Source organism: Miniopterus natalensis, chromosome 5 (assembly GCF_054644295.1).
Source record: "Miniopterus natalensis isolate mMinNat1 chromosome 5, mMinNat1.hap1, whole genome shotgun sequence".
NCBI lineage: Eukaryota > Metazoa > Chordata > Mammalia > Chiroptera > Miniopteridae > Miniopterus > Miniopterus natalensis.
This window is the reverse complement of record NC_142085.1, coordinates 40,591,115-40,611,393: the sequence shown is the minus strand read 5'-3', so window position 1 is coordinate 40,611,393 and position 20,279 is coordinate 40,591,115. Positions and strand designations below refer to the sequence as shown.

The 20,279-nt window shown below is 35.6% G+C and overlaps 1 protein-coding gene across 4 annotated transcripts in view; it reads right to left on the bottom strand.

Annotated features, from left to right (window-relative positions):
• Positions 1-20,279, bottom strand: part of DOP1A (DOP1 leucine zipper like protein A) — an 86,013-nt gene that overhangs the window by 18,768 nt on the left and 46,966 nt on the right. For all 4 annotated transcript variants that reach the window (XM_016207340.2, XM_087817482.1, XM_087817484.1 and 1 more), the window contains 9 exons: positions 19,265-19,417; positions 17,319-17,419; positions 15,711-15,970; positions 12,112-14,101; positions 11,269-11,380; positions 10,980-11,162; positions 8,832-8,957; positions 4,156-4,290; positions 295-350 (listed from right to left, as the gene is read on the bottom strand). In XM_016207340.2, coding sequence (XP_016062826.2) covers positions 295-350; positions 4,156-4,290; positions 8,832-8,957; positions 10,980-11,162; positions 11,269-11,380; positions 12,112-14,101; positions 15,711-15,970; positions 17,319-17,419; positions 19,265-19,417 — 3,116 coding nt within the window. The remainder of the gene's footprint in view (positions 1-294; positions 351-4,155; positions 4,291-8,831; positions 8,958-10,979; positions 11,163-11,268; positions 11,381-12,111; positions 14,102-15,710; positions 15,971-17,318; positions 17,420-19,264; positions 19,418-20,279) is intronic.

Sequence of the window (20,279 nt, the reverse complement as noted above, 5' to 3'; positions counted from 1 at the left end):
ACATATATTTAAATAATTTTCTTAAATAATTTTCAGTGTTTTAATATCCAGTGTATCTTAAATACACTTAGGTCTTCAGGTCTGTAGGATTTGTCTGGCTGGGTCATTAAGATCTCCAATGACTTGTATTGGTATATCCATAAACAATGTTTCTCTGATTCTAGCATTTGTTCTTTTAGTTTTAGGGGGGGAAAAGAGCAACTTCTTGAAAGAATTCAGGTGCTTTTCTCCTAAATTTCCTAATCTTTATACATTGCTAATGCAGTAAGGAGAGATCCACATCAGTTAGCTTACCTTTGAATATAAGCATAGAAAAACTGAAGCATGCAGACTTCCAAAGAAAGATGTTTCTATAAACAAAAGAAATCAATTTTACAGAGAAGAAAAACTCTGCCTTTGCTTTTTCATTGTTGCGACTACTCTGTATTTTATGGCCAATTTTTAATTTAAAAAAAAATTAAAAAACAAACAAACACAAGTTTGTCAAAAAACAAACAAAACCATGCATCTCTCTTCCACTTAGTAAGGAAAAAGCTCAAGAGCTATTTAAAAAGTTGAAAATGGATGGAAGGAATAGAAAGATTCTCAATTCCTATCCTACCACTCCAGCTATTACTGTTAAATTATCCATTTATTCTGTATCAAAACTAGTTTTATTTGAATCAGCTTATGCTTGATTGGTGCTATCAGAATGTTATTCATTTTCTGTAGCTCTGAGGTTTTTTTTATGAAATGTGCTTTTAATCTATTTTACCACACATTCCTGTTAAAGTACTATAGTTAGTTGAATTTGGGAACAATGCCTATAGCCTAAAATGCAGCCTTTAACTAAAGATAGTGCTGAGTGAAACATATAAAAAGAAACACCTGTACTTAGGAATCAAAGGAAACTGATGACCCTTGACATTTACCAATTTGTTCCCTTTTAGTAGCCATTATGCCCTGAAGTTTTTCTCTTTTATCACAAAGAAAAATCAAGTACCTAATCTATTCAGAACTTAGCAGAGTAACAGCAGAGGGGAAGCAGGTGGGGTGTGTGTGTGAGAAATTTGCTCTTACCTGTTTTCATAGTGTGCACACTTAGCCCAATATCTGGTACAAGTAGATGATGAAAATATACTGAATTGAGCTTTTCCAGGTAAATTTAAAATCCTATCACAAATGCCCCAGAGACAACTTCAGAATAGTAAAGAGATTACTAAAAAGTTAAGGACACTGGCTATTTACACATGCAAGCACAATTTTTCCATTGGCAGTTCAAGAAAAATATTTTTAAAAAAATTCAACATCTTCAGATCTGCAATAATTCTTTTATAGATGAGATTAGGTTTATTTTGAATGGCTTAAAGTTTAAAGTTTGCAGTTGATAAACATTTTCTAAGAAAATATGACCTCATAGTATTGCCAGAATAAAGAGCAGAAAAAGTAGAGAAGTCCATAATTTTACTATTTGTACGATTTTATGTCTGCCTAATTAAAGACAATGCACTGAGAATGCAGACACTGTTATTCATTTTCTGTAGCTCTTGGAAAGCACAGTCTTGTACATGATCAAAGATGACATAGATTAGAACTAAAGTTATAGCAAAACGTGGGAAGTTTACAGAATTAAGAGATTCCTTTTGCGGAACAAGACAGGGATGCCCACTCTCACCACTCTTATTCAACATAGTACTGGAAGTCCTAGCCACAACAATCAGACAAGAAGAAATATAAAGCATCCAAACTGGAAAGGGAGAAGGAAAACTGTCATTGCTTGCAGACGGCATGATACTGTATATACAGAACATTAAAGATTCCACCAAATACTATTAGAGCTGATAAATTCAGTAAAGTAACAGGATACAAAATAAATACCCCAAAATTGGTTGCATTTTTATACACCAATAATGAACTATCAGAAAGGGAAACTAAGAAAACAATTCCATTTACAATTACATAAAAAAAATATGTAGGGATAAATTTAACCAAGGATGTAAAAGACCTGTACTCAGAAAATTAAAAGACACTGAAGAAAGAAAACAAAGGAGATACAAATAAATATACTGTGCTCATGGGTAGGAAGAATTAACATTGTTAGAATCTCCATACTACCCAAAGTGATCTATAGATTTGACACAATTCCTATCAAAATACCAATGGAATACTTCACACAACTAGAACAAATATTCCAAAAATGTTTATGGTACCACTGCAGACCCCAAATAACCACAGCAATCTTGAGAAAGAAGAACAAAGTTGGAGGAATCATGCTACCTGATATCAAACTATACTACAAGGCCATAGTAATCAAAAGAGCATGGTACCGGCATAAAAACAGACATATATATTAATGGAACAGAATAGAGAGCCCAGAAACAAACGCATGTCTGTATGGTCAATTAGTATAGTTTTGACATAAGGAGGCAAGAAAATACAATGGGGTGAAGACAGTCTATTCAATAAGTGGTGTTGAGAAAATTGGACTGATACATGAAAAATGAAACTAGATTACCTCCGTACACCATGTAAAGAATAAACTCAAAATAGATTAAAAACTTCAATGTAAGACTAGAAACCATAAAAATCCTAGAAAACACAGGCAGTAAAATCTCAAGACATTTCTCTTAGCAAATCTCCTTGGGCAAGGGAAACAAAAAAAATAATGTGACCACATCAAACAAAAGTTTTTGCACAGCAAAGGAAACCATCAAAAATAAAAAGACAACCCAATGAATGGGAGAATATTTTCACCAATGATACATATGATAAAGGATTAATATTCAAAATTGATAAAGAACTCATACACCAAAAAATACAAACAATTCAATTAAAAAATGGGCAAAGAACCTGAATAGATACTTTTCCAAGAGCACATAGAGATGGCCAACAGACATATGAAAAGATGCTCAATGTCTCTACTCGTCTGAGAAATGCAAATTACAACCACAATGAGATATCACTTCACACCTGTCAGAATGGCTACTACCAATAAATCAACAAACAAGTGTTGGTGAAGATGTGGGGAAAAGGGAGCCCTCGTGCACTGTTGGTGGGAATGCAGATTGTTGCAGCCACTGTAGACAACAGTATGGAGGATCCTCAAAATATTAAAAATGGAACAGCCTGATGACCCAGTGATTCCACTTCTGGGAATATATCTGAAGAAAAACAACACTAATTTGAAAGAATATATGCACCCCTATGTTCACTGCACCATTATTTACAACAGCCAAGCTATGGAAGCAACCCAAGTGCCCATCAACAGACAAGTGGATAAAAAAACAGCAGTACATACATACAATGGAATATTACTCACCATAAAAAAGAACAAAATCTTACCATTTGAGACAGAATGGATGGACCTAAAGGGTATTACGCTAAGTGAAAGTCAGTCAGTCAGAGAAAGACAAGTACCATATGATTTCACTTACATGTAGAATCTAAAGGAAAAAATATGAACAAACAAAACAGAAACAGATTCATAGGTATAGAAAACAGACTGACGGTTGCCAGAGAGGAGGGGGATTGGGGGACTAGGAGGAAAAGGTGAAGGGATTGAGAAGTACAGACTGGTGGTTAACAAAACAGTAATGGGGATGTAAAAGTACAGAGTAGAAAATATAGTCAATAAGATTGTAATAGCTACATATGGTGTCAGGTGAGTACTGGAAAGATCAGGGGGAACACTTTGTAAAGTATATGATTGTCTAACCACTATGAAACTACTCCAAAATAATATTGAATGTAAACATCAATTGAAAAAAATTAAAAAATTTTTAAAAAAGAGATTCATTTAGAAGAGAAAGCAACAAAGAAGCTTTGAGAAAGGCAACAACTGAGGTAAACACACCTTGGGCTTGGGTTTCTGTGTTCTTCCTTTAAAGGACCAGAACCTCACCCCCACCAAACCCCCAGCCCCTAAGAATTAGGAGACACAGCTCTTGACTGCCTTAAGTGTACATACAGACATGAGCAGTTAACTGTTTTTCACTGGCTACAGAATCATCACAATAGTAAGTCTTTGAAGATATTGATCAGTTTTCATTACGGCAGTGTAAGTGCCACAATGCATTCATCTCTGCTAAAAGGACGTTACCATACAACAAAAAATCTTACCTACCAGCATCATTTTTGAAACAGCTGTAAGCAAAAGCTGAGAAAAGCTCTTCTTACCTTGTCCTTTGCTATGGCTGGGGGCTGCTTTAAAACTTCTTTCACAGTCTGCATAACAGTTTCTGTTCTCATGACGCTGATTGAGCGAACCAGTTCTACCAGTAAGAGCTGTTCTTCACTGGCTGCAGGAATAACCTGGATAATACATCATTGTATTTACATATGTGCGTACCTAAGTCTTTTAAGAGAAGTCACAGAATCAAGAGAATACTTTATGGTCTCTTCTTAATATAAACAAATTTTCAAGTCCATTGGTTACACTTTAAAAATGTTTTTATCAATAATACATGTACATGATTTTTAAAAAATCACATAGGACAATAAGCTCGATAAGAAAAAATCTGCAGTGCCCTATCCCTTCTCCTGCCCCAAAGCAACCATGCTCAGACCTTAGCCCTTTTCTATTATTTCTGAATAATACACACAGCTGTTTTTTCCTACTTCATATATTTTTTTCATTTTTAGATATTACCTAGTGACCTCCTACTTTAGGAGACAATGATTGAGGTCTCTTCCACTTTTGTTCTTATCTTCCCAACAGAGTTATATCATAATTTTACTAAAATAAACATATAGTGTTCACAAGCCTACTTATGGTTGTGCTGTAAGAAGGAACTATCCTTGTATATCATTGCATTTCTCTAATACAACTTTTTGTTTTTCCTAGAATTAATAAACTGCTTTTTTAAACTTGGTTTTCTCTATTTCTATCACAAATTCATCATAAATGCTCCAGCAACTGAAATCTCCTCTAACTACATATTTGAACATACCAGGTAACTAATCTTCTACCTTTCCTCCTCCATTTAATGTCTCCTTTTTTTGTTTTGAGACATCTGTTCAATGTCTTTCTGTTCTACCCTGGGTTGGTGCCTTCTAGGCTTGCTACACAGTATCATCTTGATATCTCTCCTGTGACCATCAGCCTAGAGATTCCCTTTCCTCTTCTTCTGTGTTGGAACTCCTATTACTTAGATCCTCTATCTTCTTCCTTCTTGGTTTATTCCTCCTCTGGTGGAGATGCACTTTCTTATCATTGAGAAAGGGTTAATTGATGGCACTTTTTTTTGAGACATTGCATGGTTCAAAATACCTTGAGTGACAGTTTGACTGGGTATAGAATTACAGGCTGAAACTAATTTTCACATCACAATTTCGAGTGTTGCTATTGACAAGTCTTATCGTTATTCCAGTGAGGAAGGCCAATATTTTCTCTTTGGAAGATTTTCAAATCTCTTTAAATCTAGTGTCCTGAAATCATATGATAATCTTTGAGGAGATCTTTTTCACAGTGACTGTTGGAGGAATAATCTTGGACTAGATTCTTTTTTCCACTCACTTATTTTTTGTTCCTACTTCTGCAAAAAATATTGAACCTCCAGTATCACTTCCCTAATTTTCTTTTATTTCTTTTATTTATTTTTTAGAGAGGAAGGGGGGAGAGTGAGAAACATTGATATGAGAAACATCAATTGGTTGCCTCCCACACACACCCCGACCAGAGATTAAACCTACAACCTAGGTATGTGCTCTGACCAGGAATCCACCTTTCAGAGTCTAGGATGGCGCTCCAACAAACTCAGCCACACCGATCAGCGATCACTTCGCTAATTTTCTTATCTCCTTTTACCCATTTCCATCTCTCCAAATTTACATTCTATTTCTGATATTTACCCCTTTTGTTGTAAACCGTACAGTTTTGCTGCTGCTATAAAATTTAACATCAAAGAAAAATTTAAATTTTTGCAATGATCTTTCTTCCAGTCTCTTATTTCATGGGTGCAATATGGTGTCACTTATTGAAAGCATTATTATTGTTTACATCTTCTGTTACCTGTATTGTTCCTTCTGACTTTTTAATCCAGTTGTTTTGGTCTTCGTCTATCATATTAAAAGTTTTTTTTCATGTGACTGTTAATCCTTGTCTTTCTATTCATAGTTTCGGGTGTATAACCCAGTGATTCGACATTACATAACTTAATAATTATACCAATACATCTAGTTCCCATCAGATACCACACAGTTATTACAGTATTATTGATTATATTCCCTATGCTGTACTTTACATTCCTGTGACTATTCTGTAACTACCAATTTTTACTTTTTTTTTTTTTTAAATATATATCTTTATTGATTTCAAAGAGAGGAAGGAAGAGGGGGAGGGAGAGAGAAACATCAATGATGAGAGAGTCATTGATCGGCTGCCTCCTGCACGCCCCTGACTGGGGATTGAGCCTGTAACCCGGGCATGTGCCCTGACCTGGAATTGAACCTCAATCTCCCAGATCCTAGGTTGATGTTCAACTGCTGAGCCACACCCCGCCAGGCCCAATTTTTACTTCTTAATCCCTTCACTTTTTTTGCCCATCTCCCCAAACTCCGCCCATCTTTCACACAGTCCCACAAGCCCCCTCCCCTTTGGCAACTATCAGTCTGTCCTCTGTATCTATGAGTCTGTTTTGGTTTTGTTTGTTCATTTATATTTTTCTTTAGATTCTACATATAAGTGAAATCATATGGTACTTGTCTTTCTCTGACTGACTTTCATTTAGCATAATACCCTTTAGGTCCATCCATTCTGTTTCAAATGGTAAGATTTTGTTCTTTTTTATGGTGAGTAATATTCCATTTATGTATGTACCACTGCTTTTTTATCCACTCGTCTGTTGATGGGCACTTGGGTTGCTTCCATAGCTTGGCTGTTGTAAATAATGGTGCAGTGAACATAGGGGTGCATATATTCTTTCAAATTAGTGTTTTGTTTTTCTTCAGATATATTCCCAGAAGTGGAATCACTGGGTCATCAGGCTGTTCCATTTTTAATATTTTGAGGATCCTCCATACTGTTGTCTACAGTGGCTGCAACAATCTGCATTCCCACCAACAGTGCACAAGGGCTCCCTTTTCCCCACATCTTCACCAACACTTGTTTGTTGGTTTACTGATGGTAGCCATTCTGACAGGTGTGAGGTGTTATCTCATTGTGGTTGTAATTTGCATTTCTCAGACGAGTAGAGACATTGAGCATTTTTTCATTTCTCTTGGCCATCTCTATGTGCTCTTTGGAGAAGTGTCTGTTCAGATCCTTTGCCCATTTTTTTAATCCTCACCCAAGGATATATGTTTATTGATTTTAGTGAGAGAGGGAGGGAGAAAGAGAGCACGCATGCACGTGAGAGAAATATCTATGTGAAAAATAAACACCTATCAGTTATCCCATGTACGTGCCCCCAACCAGGGATTGAACCCCCAACCTCGGTATGTGCTCAGACAGGAATCAAACTCCCAACCTTTTTGTTGTTTGGGATGACGCTCCAACCAACTAAGCCACCCAGCCAGGGCGCTTTGCCCATTTTTAAATTGGATTGTTTGTATTTTTTGGTGTATGAGTTCTTTATAAATTTTGGATATTAATCCTTGATCATATGTGTTATTGGTATATTCTCCAGTCAATGGGTTCTCTTTTTTTTGACACTTTCCCTAGCTGTGCATACCTTTTTAGTTTGATTTAGTTGCATTTGTTCATTTTTTCTTTTGTCGACCTTGATTGAAGAGATTTGTTAGGAGAAATGTCCAAGATTTTACTGTCTATGTTTTCTAGGATTTTTATGGTTTCCAGTCTTACATTTAAGTTTTGAATCCATTTTGAGTTTATTCTTATATATGACATAAGGAGCTGGTCGTTTCATTTTTTTGCAAGTATCTTTCCAATGTTCCAAACACTGTTTATTGAATAGACTATCTTTACCTCATTGTATGTTCTTGCTTCCTTTGTCAAATATTAATTGACTGCTTTCAAATAGTCCAGGATTTCAATTCTGTCAAATGTAGTATCTACTACTGAATTCTCACATGCAAAGTAATGCCATATAAATGAAATGTTTATTTTTAGTACTTTAGAAATGTCAGCATATGTAATGTGAAATCAGCATAAAAATAACATATCAGAAACCTCTAGCTAGACAAATCATATATCTTGTTTGAATGTAAATTTAATAGCCTTAATATTCTAATGCATCACTATTTATTTCTAATACAGAAAACTTTTCTTGAGCTTTTAAAGTCACAAAACAACATTTTCACACATATTAAAAACCAATATATGAATTACATTTAGAAACAAACTATTTAACCTGTCATATCATAATGAAAAACCTAGTGTGAAAATAAAAACTTTTCTCCATATCCTTGCTTCCTACCCCAAATGACCAGCATTTAAAAGATACACTGTACTATACTAGCATGGCTATTTAAATATAGCTACAGTTTTAATATCATACAAATTTCTCTTTTCACATAAAATAATACCTTTTATAATTATTTAAGAAATTTAGGCAACAAGTTGTTATCTAAACCAGTAGACAAAGTGTTGCTTTTCTACTTACCCACCCCATCCCAGCCCTTTTGCAACTAATGGAGAGTTGAAAATTAGCCTGTACAGCAGGTCCTTGAATGACATCATTTTGTTCAACATCTTTTCATTATAATATTGATGAGATATAGTAGGAACTTAACTCTTGTTTATATCAATGAGTCGATGGTAAATTTGGTTTCATTACATGTTGTTTTGCCACAGTTCCGAGAACCCATTTGCTGACACTAAGTAAGGACCCACTGTATTCACCAAATGCTCTACCAAATAAAAAACAAAAAGTATAAAATGGTTAAATACATACCTTGGTCCTGTTGGTATTTTTGTTCTGCCTCCTTTCATTCCAAACAAATGCAATGGCAGCCATAAAGTGAACACCATGATTCATTGAAATGGGGCCCAATAATTCAAGAATCTGTTGTCTCAAGTTCTAAAACAAGCAAATGACAAATGAATTAAAAATTATGAAAGCATTAATATGTTTTACTACCTAAATAATAGTAGAGGAAACTTTAATCATGTTAAGAGATGCAACCATGGTCATTTTAATTCTATAAGGTGAAAAAAAAATCCTATAAAATGACAACCAATCAGCTAAATGCACGAATCTAATTAGTGTGATGAGATAACAGAAAAACATAATATAGTTGACTCTTGAACAACAAGGGTTTGAACCATCAGGGTCCACTAATACAGAAATTATTTCCAATAAATAGTCGCACTGTTTTCCATCTGCACTTGGGATTCCATGGATGTGGGGGGCTGACTGTATGCATTTTCTATGCTATTTTATACAGGGCCCTTGAGCATCCACAGATTTTGATATCCATGGTGGGGAGAGGGGTGTCCTGGAACCAATCCCTAGTGGATATTGAGGGGAAAAAATTGGGGGGCAGTCAAAAGTTACTCACAGATTTTCAAATGCACTGGGGATAAACACCCCCAACCCCTGTATGGTCCAAGGGGCAACTGTACATGAAATTCAATTATGTTTAATGTAGATTATTTTTTTAAAAGGGGGCATTGCTTTTATATTTAAGTGATACTGAACAACAACAACAAAAAAACATAGTTTAATCCAAATATCAGCAGTACTTAGACAAAATTTTCTCATGGTTCTAACCCTTCCCCTTCACCCAATTCCAAATGTGTTTCCTTGACTCACAAGCCTAGGAAGTCAGGTCTAGGTAATAGAAGAATGCGAATTTGACAACTGACATATAGCATAACACGCTTTTAAAAATTCATATAATTTTCTTCTAAATATAAAGTAGAAAATTTGGAAAATACATACAAGTATTTTTAAACAATTATTAATGCCATCATTCTGAATAATCACTATTAACACATGAACTTTATTCCTTTTTCTGCAGAGAAATTTATTTTACATAATGGGAAATACAGTATTTGTTCAATTAAGTAACACCCGTTTTACTAAACTTTTAAGCATTTTTCCATCCACTAAGAATTTTCAACACCACGATTATTGGTAGCTACATAATGTAACACTAAAGGATAAGTTATTTAACCATTTCCTTATTTAATGTTTAGGATCTCTGTTTGCCATTAAATAAGGCTATAATAAATGTCTTATAAATATATCTTTGCATAATTATGATTACTTTATAATTCATTAGTAGGTAAAGAGTATAAAACTTTTAAAGCTCTTTCTACACATTGCTAAATTGTTTTCTAGGATGGTCTGCATATGAAATGTCAACTTAAAATGCGCTTAAAAAAAGGAACAAAGTTTAGCCTGGCCAGGCGTGGCTCAGCAGTTGAGCATCGATCTATGATCCAGGAGATCGAGGTCCGACTTCTGGTCAGGGCACCTGCCCGGGTTGTAGGCTCCATCCCTAGTCAGGGGCATGCAGGAGGCAGCCGATCAATGACGACTCTCATCATTGACGTTTCTCTCTCTCTCTCCCTCTCCCTTCCTCTCTCTGAAATCAATAAAGATATATTAAAAAAAAGGAACAAAGTTTAACATGTATGAATAAACATCAAAAACACTGTCACATGAAAGCAGCTAGATACAAAAAAACAAATAATGCATGATTCCATTTATTCAAAATGCTCAGAAAAAGCAATGCTACATACAGAGAACACAGATTAATGTGGTTGACTGAGGTTAGGGTTGGGAACAGGGAGTGAATGCAAACAGGTATGAGGAATCTTTGCAGTGACAGATATGTTTGAAAAGTAGACTGTGGTAACAGTCTCACTACTCTGTAAATTTCTTTTCAGAAATCACTATACTATATATACTTTAAATAGGTAAATTTTATGATGTCATCTCTCAATAAAACAGTTACAAATTACTTGGTAATTAATTACTCAATCCATTACAGTGCCATAAATACTAATGAAATTATTCACAAATTCTGAACATAATCTTTGGGAAGGTGCTAAAACAGACTCTTGAGCCCCAGATGAAGTGAGAATTTCTAACCTTTGTGGCTCCAAGATTAATAGTGGTAACAGATGCAGATGCAGCAACAGTCATCTTTTCTGAAGAATCAGCCTGATGCAGTATGCTCCAAAGCAATGTCACCGAGGACATGATCATATGAAGGATTGAGAGGATTCCTCTGCGGGCTTCTAACAAGTGCCTGTGGTCCACATTGACCCAAAGCTATTAAAGTTGGGGGGGAAATACAAGTCATTCCTTACTGAGGCTTATAAATGGGACTTGTATCCCATGATCTTTTTTAAAAAGTGAAATATTTGCGCAGTCTTACTTGGTGATATTGTGTAGTAGGATCCAACAAACAATAATGGATAATGGCTGTGATCCCTTCCAAAAGAGTAAGAATCATATCTGGTGGAATAACTGATGCCATCCACAGAGGCCTGAAACAAAATGCATTCATTTGAACAAGTGTTCTGAGAAAGAAAAGTCCATGTTTTATCAAAAGTAAATGTCCACCATGTACTAGGCACATAGCAAGTGCTCAATAAATAGTACATAAATGATTAAAATAACTTAGGAGCTTTTAAGTTGCAATCTATAAAATAAATGAGTAACATTAAATGTACTAAAGTTCTTTTTGGCTAAGACATTCTCTACAAAATAAACAAATACAGCCAGTAAATCTCTAGCAACTGTGTAAGGCAGGTATATATTAAATAATACAGGCAGTTTTCTTATATTTTACATGTAGTTGCTGAGGTTATATAGAAGGCAAACCAGAAACTAGTCTACTAAAACATCTGGCTAATTTTAAACATGGCCTGGGGAGACAGGTGGAATTTCGCCTCCAAAACAAGAAATAAAATCAGATAGGAAAAAAATTATTCATAATTTTAAATTAATTTAGTGTGAAATTAGTTTGCACTTAGATAACATATCAGATAAAACTAGGGAAACCCTTTGCTGAGCTTTCTATTACTTTTGCCAGCTCAATCAAGAACAACATAATTAGTATCCGCCCTTAGGAGAAAAAAGGCCTGTTTAAATATTCCTTCTCTTTTCCAATCTTTTTTTTTCATTGTTACTCTTCCTCAAGCTGGATTTTTTTCTTCATGAAAAAAATTTGGCATGATAAGTGTCAATGATAACAAAATTAAAAATCAACTCTTACCTACTATCAGATAGTCCTGTTTCATATTTGTACTGCTGAATTAGATTATCTAAATTTCTGCAAAGCTGTAGTGTCACAGAAACAACCACTCTCTGTAGAACTTTTCCCATGTAAGGCAGAGTAGAGGTGATTAAGCCAATCCATTGCGGGTGCATCTTACAAGCACAGTGTTGATGTAAAGCCCGTATCACTGCACAGAGGAACATGCCTTGGCATGTGATTGGCTGAGCATGCAAATACTGAAGAGAAGTCATGGGCTGATGGGGACTGATGTGTTCCAGATCAGATACAACAAAATCAAAACCTGTCTCATTCTCTTCAGGGATAGTCATTACCCAGTGTTCTAGAACAATGAGCCTCTGAAGAACTTTAAGCAGCTGTGACTGGAGTGTGCTGCCACTGTCAAACTCATCCTCTGAGAAATTGATAAGGCTGTCCTCTGAGAAACCTTCTTCCACAGCGATCACATTCTTACCTGCCATCTTTTCACTATGCCATTTCTGTGCACTAAAGATAGATGACAGCAAACAGTGAAGAATTACTTTCTGGACTTTGCACTTAGATAACATATCAGAGATAAAACTAGGAAAACCCTTTGCTGAGTTTTCTATTACTTTTGCCAGCTCAGTAAAGAGAAGCGTCAAAATTTCTATGCTCATCATCTGCATGTTTCGATTGCCTATTAAATCTTGTGCAGTGACCTTCACGTGAGTTGGGTAGTGGCTACGCATGTAATACAAGCAGAGGGAAATGAGGATTTCTATGTACATAGAGCTCCTGAAGTTATGGTTTGAGTCCACTGGAATGTGACTGTAAAAGTCTTTGCCCATAACGGAAATCCGGTGTCTGGCCAACAGATTCTGAAGCAGAGACAACTGAGGGGTGTACACGTTATTTATACTGGTGGTTGATATGGCATTTACAAAAGCAACAGGGCTAGTTTTCAATATGGCTTTGATGGCAGAGAAAGCATAAAGAGTCCTGGATGAATCATACAACTGGAGATACAGGAGCACATGCTGATAAAGGGGATGGATGTTGAAAGTGGGAGACTTCCGTGATCCTGGAGAGCCCATGTCACTCTCAATTTCAGAAATGTCTCCCTCCCCACAGCTATACCAGTTCTCTAAGTCGAGCCCATCACTGAAGAACACACTGGTTTGTCTGAGTTTTTCATTTGAAGCTTTTTTCTTGTCATCATCCTTTTTCCTGGCAAGTTTTACTTTAGGTTTTGCTCCTGGTTGTTTACCTGACTCCTTAACGATTGTTTCTTTTTCTGAGACTTTTTCTGATAATTTTTCTTTGAAGCTGAACTGAATACTACTGTGACTCCTCTGTCTAGATTTGGCTTCTGTGGAAGCAAGAGAAGAGTCGTGGAGAGTCTGTGTTGTTCCTGAAATACAAGGTGAGGAGCTATTTCTGGAGATTCCACTTGGCGCACACTCATGGGCTTCTTCCGCAGACACAGACAGAAACTGAGAACTCTCGTTACTCAGCGAGGCACTCTGACTCTGCTGGGTGGACTGATCTTCACTTTTAATCGCCTCCTCGCCTGGATCCACATCACTGTGCTTTGGGGGCATAGCCTCAATTTCTAACTGAGAAGGAACTGATGCCGATTCTGCTTCGAGGCCACTTACGACTTTACATATCAGGTCAAACACTACCTGCTGAACATCATCATCTGGGGAGCTTGCGTTTGGCACCTGAGAATCCTCTTGGGTATTCACATTTTCAGGATCAACTTCATAACTCAGGTTGTCCCCAGCAGAGGACTGTGAACATCCAGAGTCAGAACTCTGAAGTATTTCTATCTGTTGGTCTGGAAGATCAAAATCAGATACAACCATTGGAATTGTCTCACTGCTGGTACTTAGAAGGGAAAGTCTGTCACTTAAGGGATTAACGGTGAGACTAAAGTTCTCTATTTCATCCACGGTAAGTGGCTTTTCACCATTTCCTTTAGATGCAATGAGTTGTACTTGGCTTACTGGCATATGAAAAAAAATAGTAAAGAAGGAAAAATATAGATTACATTAAAATAATAAAAATGTAGAAATGTAAACTGAACTCAAGATTTTTAATCATTAGTTTCAAAACCTACTTATATTTTACTATTAAAATTGTATTACTGTTTTGGACCTTTTAAGTCAGGAAATATGTAGATGACTATTAACTAGAATTTAATAAACACAATTCAACAATAGAAAGCCTATTGTTCAACTGATTTAAACAGAGCAGCACATTTAATACAGATGAAATATAAAAATTTGCACTTATCCCCAAATAAGACATTCCTTTCTATTGCAGTTCAAAATTTTAGTGTTTTTTTCCTCCCTGTGTTATGCTAGAGGGAAGTATAAAAATACAACCTCCTCGATTTAAATAAAATTCAAGACGTTTATGAATTACCTAGTATGAGTGTGGCCCTAAACCAACAACAATGAGGGTGAGAGAAGAAACAGACATGGATTACTCCTCCAGGAGAGAATCAGAGGGGTCACCAAACATTAATTTATTCTACACATTCTGGAGAGCAGACCATATTGATAGCATTCTTTTAAAATGGGTGGGAGGCTTAGTCACAGACGAGTGGTACAAATCAAAGGCTATCACTTTCAGGGAAAGCATCATGATACCACAGGTGAGGAGGTCTCAGATTGATTTCAGAGGAGGTGAGAATTCAGCAGACAAGCAGGAACTGTGGCAAGTAAAACAAGAATACACAGAAATTCTGGCAATTAGCAGGGTAGGGCATTTTCTTAGAAGATTCAGGAGAAGCAGTGGAAAGGAATCTAGAAAAAGGAACCAAGGCTCTGTAGAAACATACTAAAAATGAAAGAGTAAGACAGTTTAGTTCCAGCTTGCACCACTTACCAGCAGTGAACTTTTAGAAACCACAGCCTTCTAAGAATCAGCTCCCTGCTTAGTAAAATCACTTTTTTTTTATTACTGACCTCACAGGGTTGTCAAGGGACACAAATGATATAAATGAGTCTTATGTCCCTAACATATAATAAATTCATCTAATAGAAGGGGCCATTATCATTGTGTTACAGAGTGCTTCACTCAACAGTTTGTAAAGTGTGGATTTCACAGTAATAATAGTGTTTATCAAACACTTATAAGATGCCAGTCATTGCACTAAACATGACATAAACATGACTTGAGAAGTGGGTTATGATTCCCATTTTACAGATGAGGAAAATGGCTCATGAAATATAAATACACGTTATAAGCTTACTATATATTCCTAGTGGAGTATCTACAGAGCCTTGTGGGACCAGGACTACAAAATAAAATCTAAAGGTATTTCCATCAAAACTGAAGAATGTCTCTGACCAATGCTGTGCTGAATATTCCCCTAAAAGAAGATTTAACTGCTAAAAGGAATTCAGTTCCTCTAAGATGATCACTGATGAAGCACATTCTGACATGGCCCACATGAGCACTGCCAGTGCACATGCAGGGAGAGAAAATATGGCCATGGAGAAAATCTCACATTCAATTATCTTGCCAATCCCTGTTGTGTTCACCTCTCACTTTATTTTAAAAACTTAATTCTAAATAAAGTGGCTCTACTTCCATGTGATATTCACCATTGCTACATGCAAAGTTTTCCATGAAATGCTTGTCACTGTCTCCTCCAGGATAACAAGGAGCCTTATTCCAATAACGTTCTGCTTGAACACGCTGCACGGAAACCCTCTGAGTTTTTGGATGAAGCAGGAGCAATAGCAATGGTTCCAAAACTCTTGCGATATCATGTCTTTGTAGAACTTGGTTCAGCCAAGCTTGTCCCACAGAGCTAGTAGAACCATCGAGGCTGGTAAGGCTGTCTAACATGATGAACAGTGACCTACAATAAACGAAAATAAGAACAAAGCACCTACTTTAATTGTGACACTCTGACTTTTCTAAAATTAACATTATTGTAAGTCCTATTTCTTATTTTGAATTAACTATTTTAAACTAATCATACTTCAGGATAATTCTGACCGCAGCATTTTAATAATCCCTACAGTCTCAGAAGAAAACAGTCTTTTCCCTTTTTGTAGGTACTTTTGTTTCTTGAAATTTCACAAGCACACATTATTCTTATAAGACTAGTGGTAAAGAATTAAAAAAATACTTAGAATACTAATCTTGTTTTAGCAACATATTCTTGTCACCAAATACTGAACCCCCTCCAATGCAAGTCAATGTTACCTGTATGCTGGCCCATGCTCCTCTGCCCCCATTCTCTTTATGAATCAAAACTATGTACTTAATTCAAGGAAATACTTTCTATGAAAGGCATGAAGGGATGGTTTGGAATCAGAATACCAGAGATTCAAATCTGGGTCATCTATTTTATCTCATGTGTGGTCTTGGGCAAGTCACAACTTCTCTGGGCCTTCACTGCCTCACTTGTACGATGAGAAAACATTGGTCATCAAATTAGAGATGGTATTTGTAAAGTACCTAGGCCTAGGGCCTAGTGTGTTGTAGAAGTTCAACAGTAGATCATTTAAAGATGGTGATGCTACTTCAAAAACCCCAGCTGACATAACATCCAATAGAGCACACATCTATCTGATCCTGAGCTGGGCTTTGGCAAAGATTCGTGGCCACCTGTAGGACACCTGCTGGTGAGACTGCTATCATATGCCAATATATGAATTTGCTTATAAGTAGTATCTTCTTGGAAGTCAATGCAAATCTCATATTTGGAGACTGAATCATCTAAGTAGGCAGCTACAGGTTCTTTGAATCCATGGAAGGGGTTTGTCAGTATTTTAGCTTTAGATTTTAGTAAGTCCAGTTCTGGCAGAAGATTGAAAATAACTGTTAGAGAAACATTTATACAATCTACTGTTTACATGTGATGTCAGTGAATGTGAATATAGATTCAAGAAGGCTGTCTCCATTCTGTATTCCTGACACCTGGCATGGCACCTACCGCACTATAGGGACTTGACAGTCATCCAATAAAAGGAAGGGGCACTGGGTGCTCCAGAGCGAGAAAGGGCAAATCTGGCAGATAAATGAAATTTGGTAGATAAATAAAAATGTCATGAATTTTAATAAAGCTTAGATTTTTAACAATTTAAAGATTCTATTTATAAAATGTGTACATCGCTATTGCCTGTACCTGCCAAACTGAGGACTCAAGAAGAGACATTAAGGTATTTGACTATAAAATCTAAATATAAAATGTAACCAACCTGTCAAAAGAACGTGCAAAAGATGAAGACTTATTTATATGGAGGTCCCTTGTTAGATGCCAAAGAACTGCAAACTTCGCATGTGCCTCCATCTTTATTTTCTGAGAAGGAATATGAGGTTAAATTATTTTATTCTCCTTAATAAAGATATTAAGCAATTTTAGTAAAATCAAAGTAGCTGTTTAAGAGAGTGTGTTATGTTCAATGTTCATGATACTCCAAAACACACCACAGTAAACTTAATTTTTTCATGGAAGTAGAAAGAGAGAAAATACTTAAATATATACAAAATATTAAACCTAGAGGATCATCTCATGCTGCCTCTAAGTAATTATTCAGTTCAGAGTAGGTGGTCAGTTTACTAGATTATTGTACGGAAGAGTTGATAATGTGCATGTCGTCATGATATCTTGAGTATAGGAAGCACTTTCTCCCTCATTTTAATATACACATTTAGTAGTCAAAATTGATTTTATTGTACTATATGATTTACTTTTGCTCCCAGAAATTATCTATTAATTCCAAATGAATTTATCACTTACAAAGCTGATTTATTAGATTAAAAAATTTAAACACCTAAAAATTATTTCTACAAGAAAAATATTACACTACTTTTAGGATTATTTGAAAAAGATTAAGTGTTAAGATAACAATGAATAGAACAATGTAAAACTAAATTATTTAGAAAGACCAGCATTTGGTATTAGATAATGAGCATGTGTTAAGGTAAATCAAGTAGAAAATGTAATATTATCAAAATGTTTACAGTCTTTCTCTAGCACTTGTAGAATCCTTCAAGTAAAAGCCCCCCTAAACCAGAGACTGCAACTGTTAAAATTGCTTGTAGTTGGTCAGAGAAGTGCTTACTTTTTGTGGGCTTAACAAATGCTTTTCCCATGAAGCTGGTGTTTGTACATCAACCAATACAAACATGTAAAAATAAAAATAAGCAATAACAGGCACTTTAACTTTTTACACGGATGTATCTTTATTCAGGACTTAGTATTTCTTTACTAATGAGATGTTACACAAGTAAACAGGTATATAAATTATCTCAAATTTACTCAATGTAAAACAAAATTAAATTAAAATATAAGACTTTATTTAAAATTTTATTTCTGAACAGTTGTGAAAGAATGTGTTGAAGCTGGAATAGAATTTTAACATTTTTCCTGGGAATAAACTTATTCTTCCTCATTTACTCCTTCATTTGCTGCTTCCTCACGCTGCCAACTGTTTCCTTTACTTGACACAATGCCTTTTTAAGTATGACCTATTCAAACTCATTAGCACTGAGGTTTTTTTCCATTAGAGCAATCTACTTCTAAAAGCTATTTAATAAATCTTGAATTTATATTACAGAGCAGGTGCAGGAAGACCACAAGCTTCATTAAGTTACCTGGAAGAGGCCTAAGTTACCTTCTCAGGCTCACTTGTAACTCAGACATCTTTAACTGACCTATGTATCACTTCCTATACATTAAAATACAAAATCCTTATTTTGGATATGTAATATAATGAAAATAATGTCATCTCACATATTAGCGTTCTTTAGCTTATAAATGTAAATTAACATATTTCATTTCCATATATTAATGTATCCCCATCAGTACCACAACCGAGGCCACTGAGGCCTCTTTAAATGACTCCAAACTTGGACCAGCAACAACTGTAATCATCACTACCCATAACCGGTATCCTGAACTAGGAAATAAACCCAGTATTTAATTTTGGGTTACTTGATTTTTCATATTACTGATGCTTTTGTAAAGACCTTTCCTCTAAAAAGAATAGAACATTTATTTTAAAGATATTAAAATCACTCTGAATGAAGCTATATTTTCTCTTATTCAGATTGTAGCTGCAATCATTTTCCTAGAGTTTCCGTACTTTATATTTGGTATAATAGGAGTGGGAAGTGGACGCAGGATAAGAAAAGAAATTACCTTGTCTTTATGGGTTAACTGCTGACTTATAACATCCTCGCATATGCTAGAAGAAGGAACCAAGTTATGTAATTGATAGAACAGCTCTACACTCTTTTGGTGGTGCTGAGGTGTCCTATCTCCCAGCTGGTCCCACAATGTTAAAGCTACATGCTGCAGGAGAAGATGTAAAAGTGACAGTATTACAAAACCAAAATGAAAACTTATCAACAAACATTTCCTACTGGTACATACAAGTCTTACAGACATACCTTGAAGGTCTTTGATATTCATTATGATACTGGGATGAGATTTAGAAGTGTACCTTTCACCTGCCCACTCTCAGGCCCTTAGGACATCTTATGGTAGTCCTTTAACAATATTTATTTTAAATATCAGACATGTAAGCACTTTCTACAGAGCCAAACTAAGACCCCATTTCACTATTTTAGTGAAATTTAGTAAAGTGATGCTAGAATACATTATAAGAGGGCATAACTCCCACACTGAATATTTACAGTTATATGTTGCAAAGTGAAATAAAATGCACAGTCCAAATATCCAAACTACTTAAGGCATATAAAGTAGGTCATATGTATTTCAGAGCTGTTGTTAACACAGCATGTGATGATCTATGACAGCATTAATAACAATGCAACAATCTTCAGGGTTTAACCACACCATTATAGAAATCAACTCTAATCTAGCAGGAGGAACTATCTGGAGGGGCATGATGACTTGAAATCAGACAAGGAAAATTTAAATTATTTTATGTATAAAAAAAACCTACCTTCTTAAGATGTTACACAATCTAAATAAACCTGATGTTCGTTCTCTGTAGAGAATACCATTTGTACTGTTGTAGAAATCAAAAACTGCATTTTTTCTAAATATCATACACCATAGGTGATAAGCAACCAATCCAGTTAGAAAAACTTTTCCTAGGGAGTTCTGAAGAACTAAGTTGTACAAAGCAAAAGTGCACAACCACTTCATCCGGAAACAAGTTTTACTCTCTAAGCGAGCTTTCCTTTTT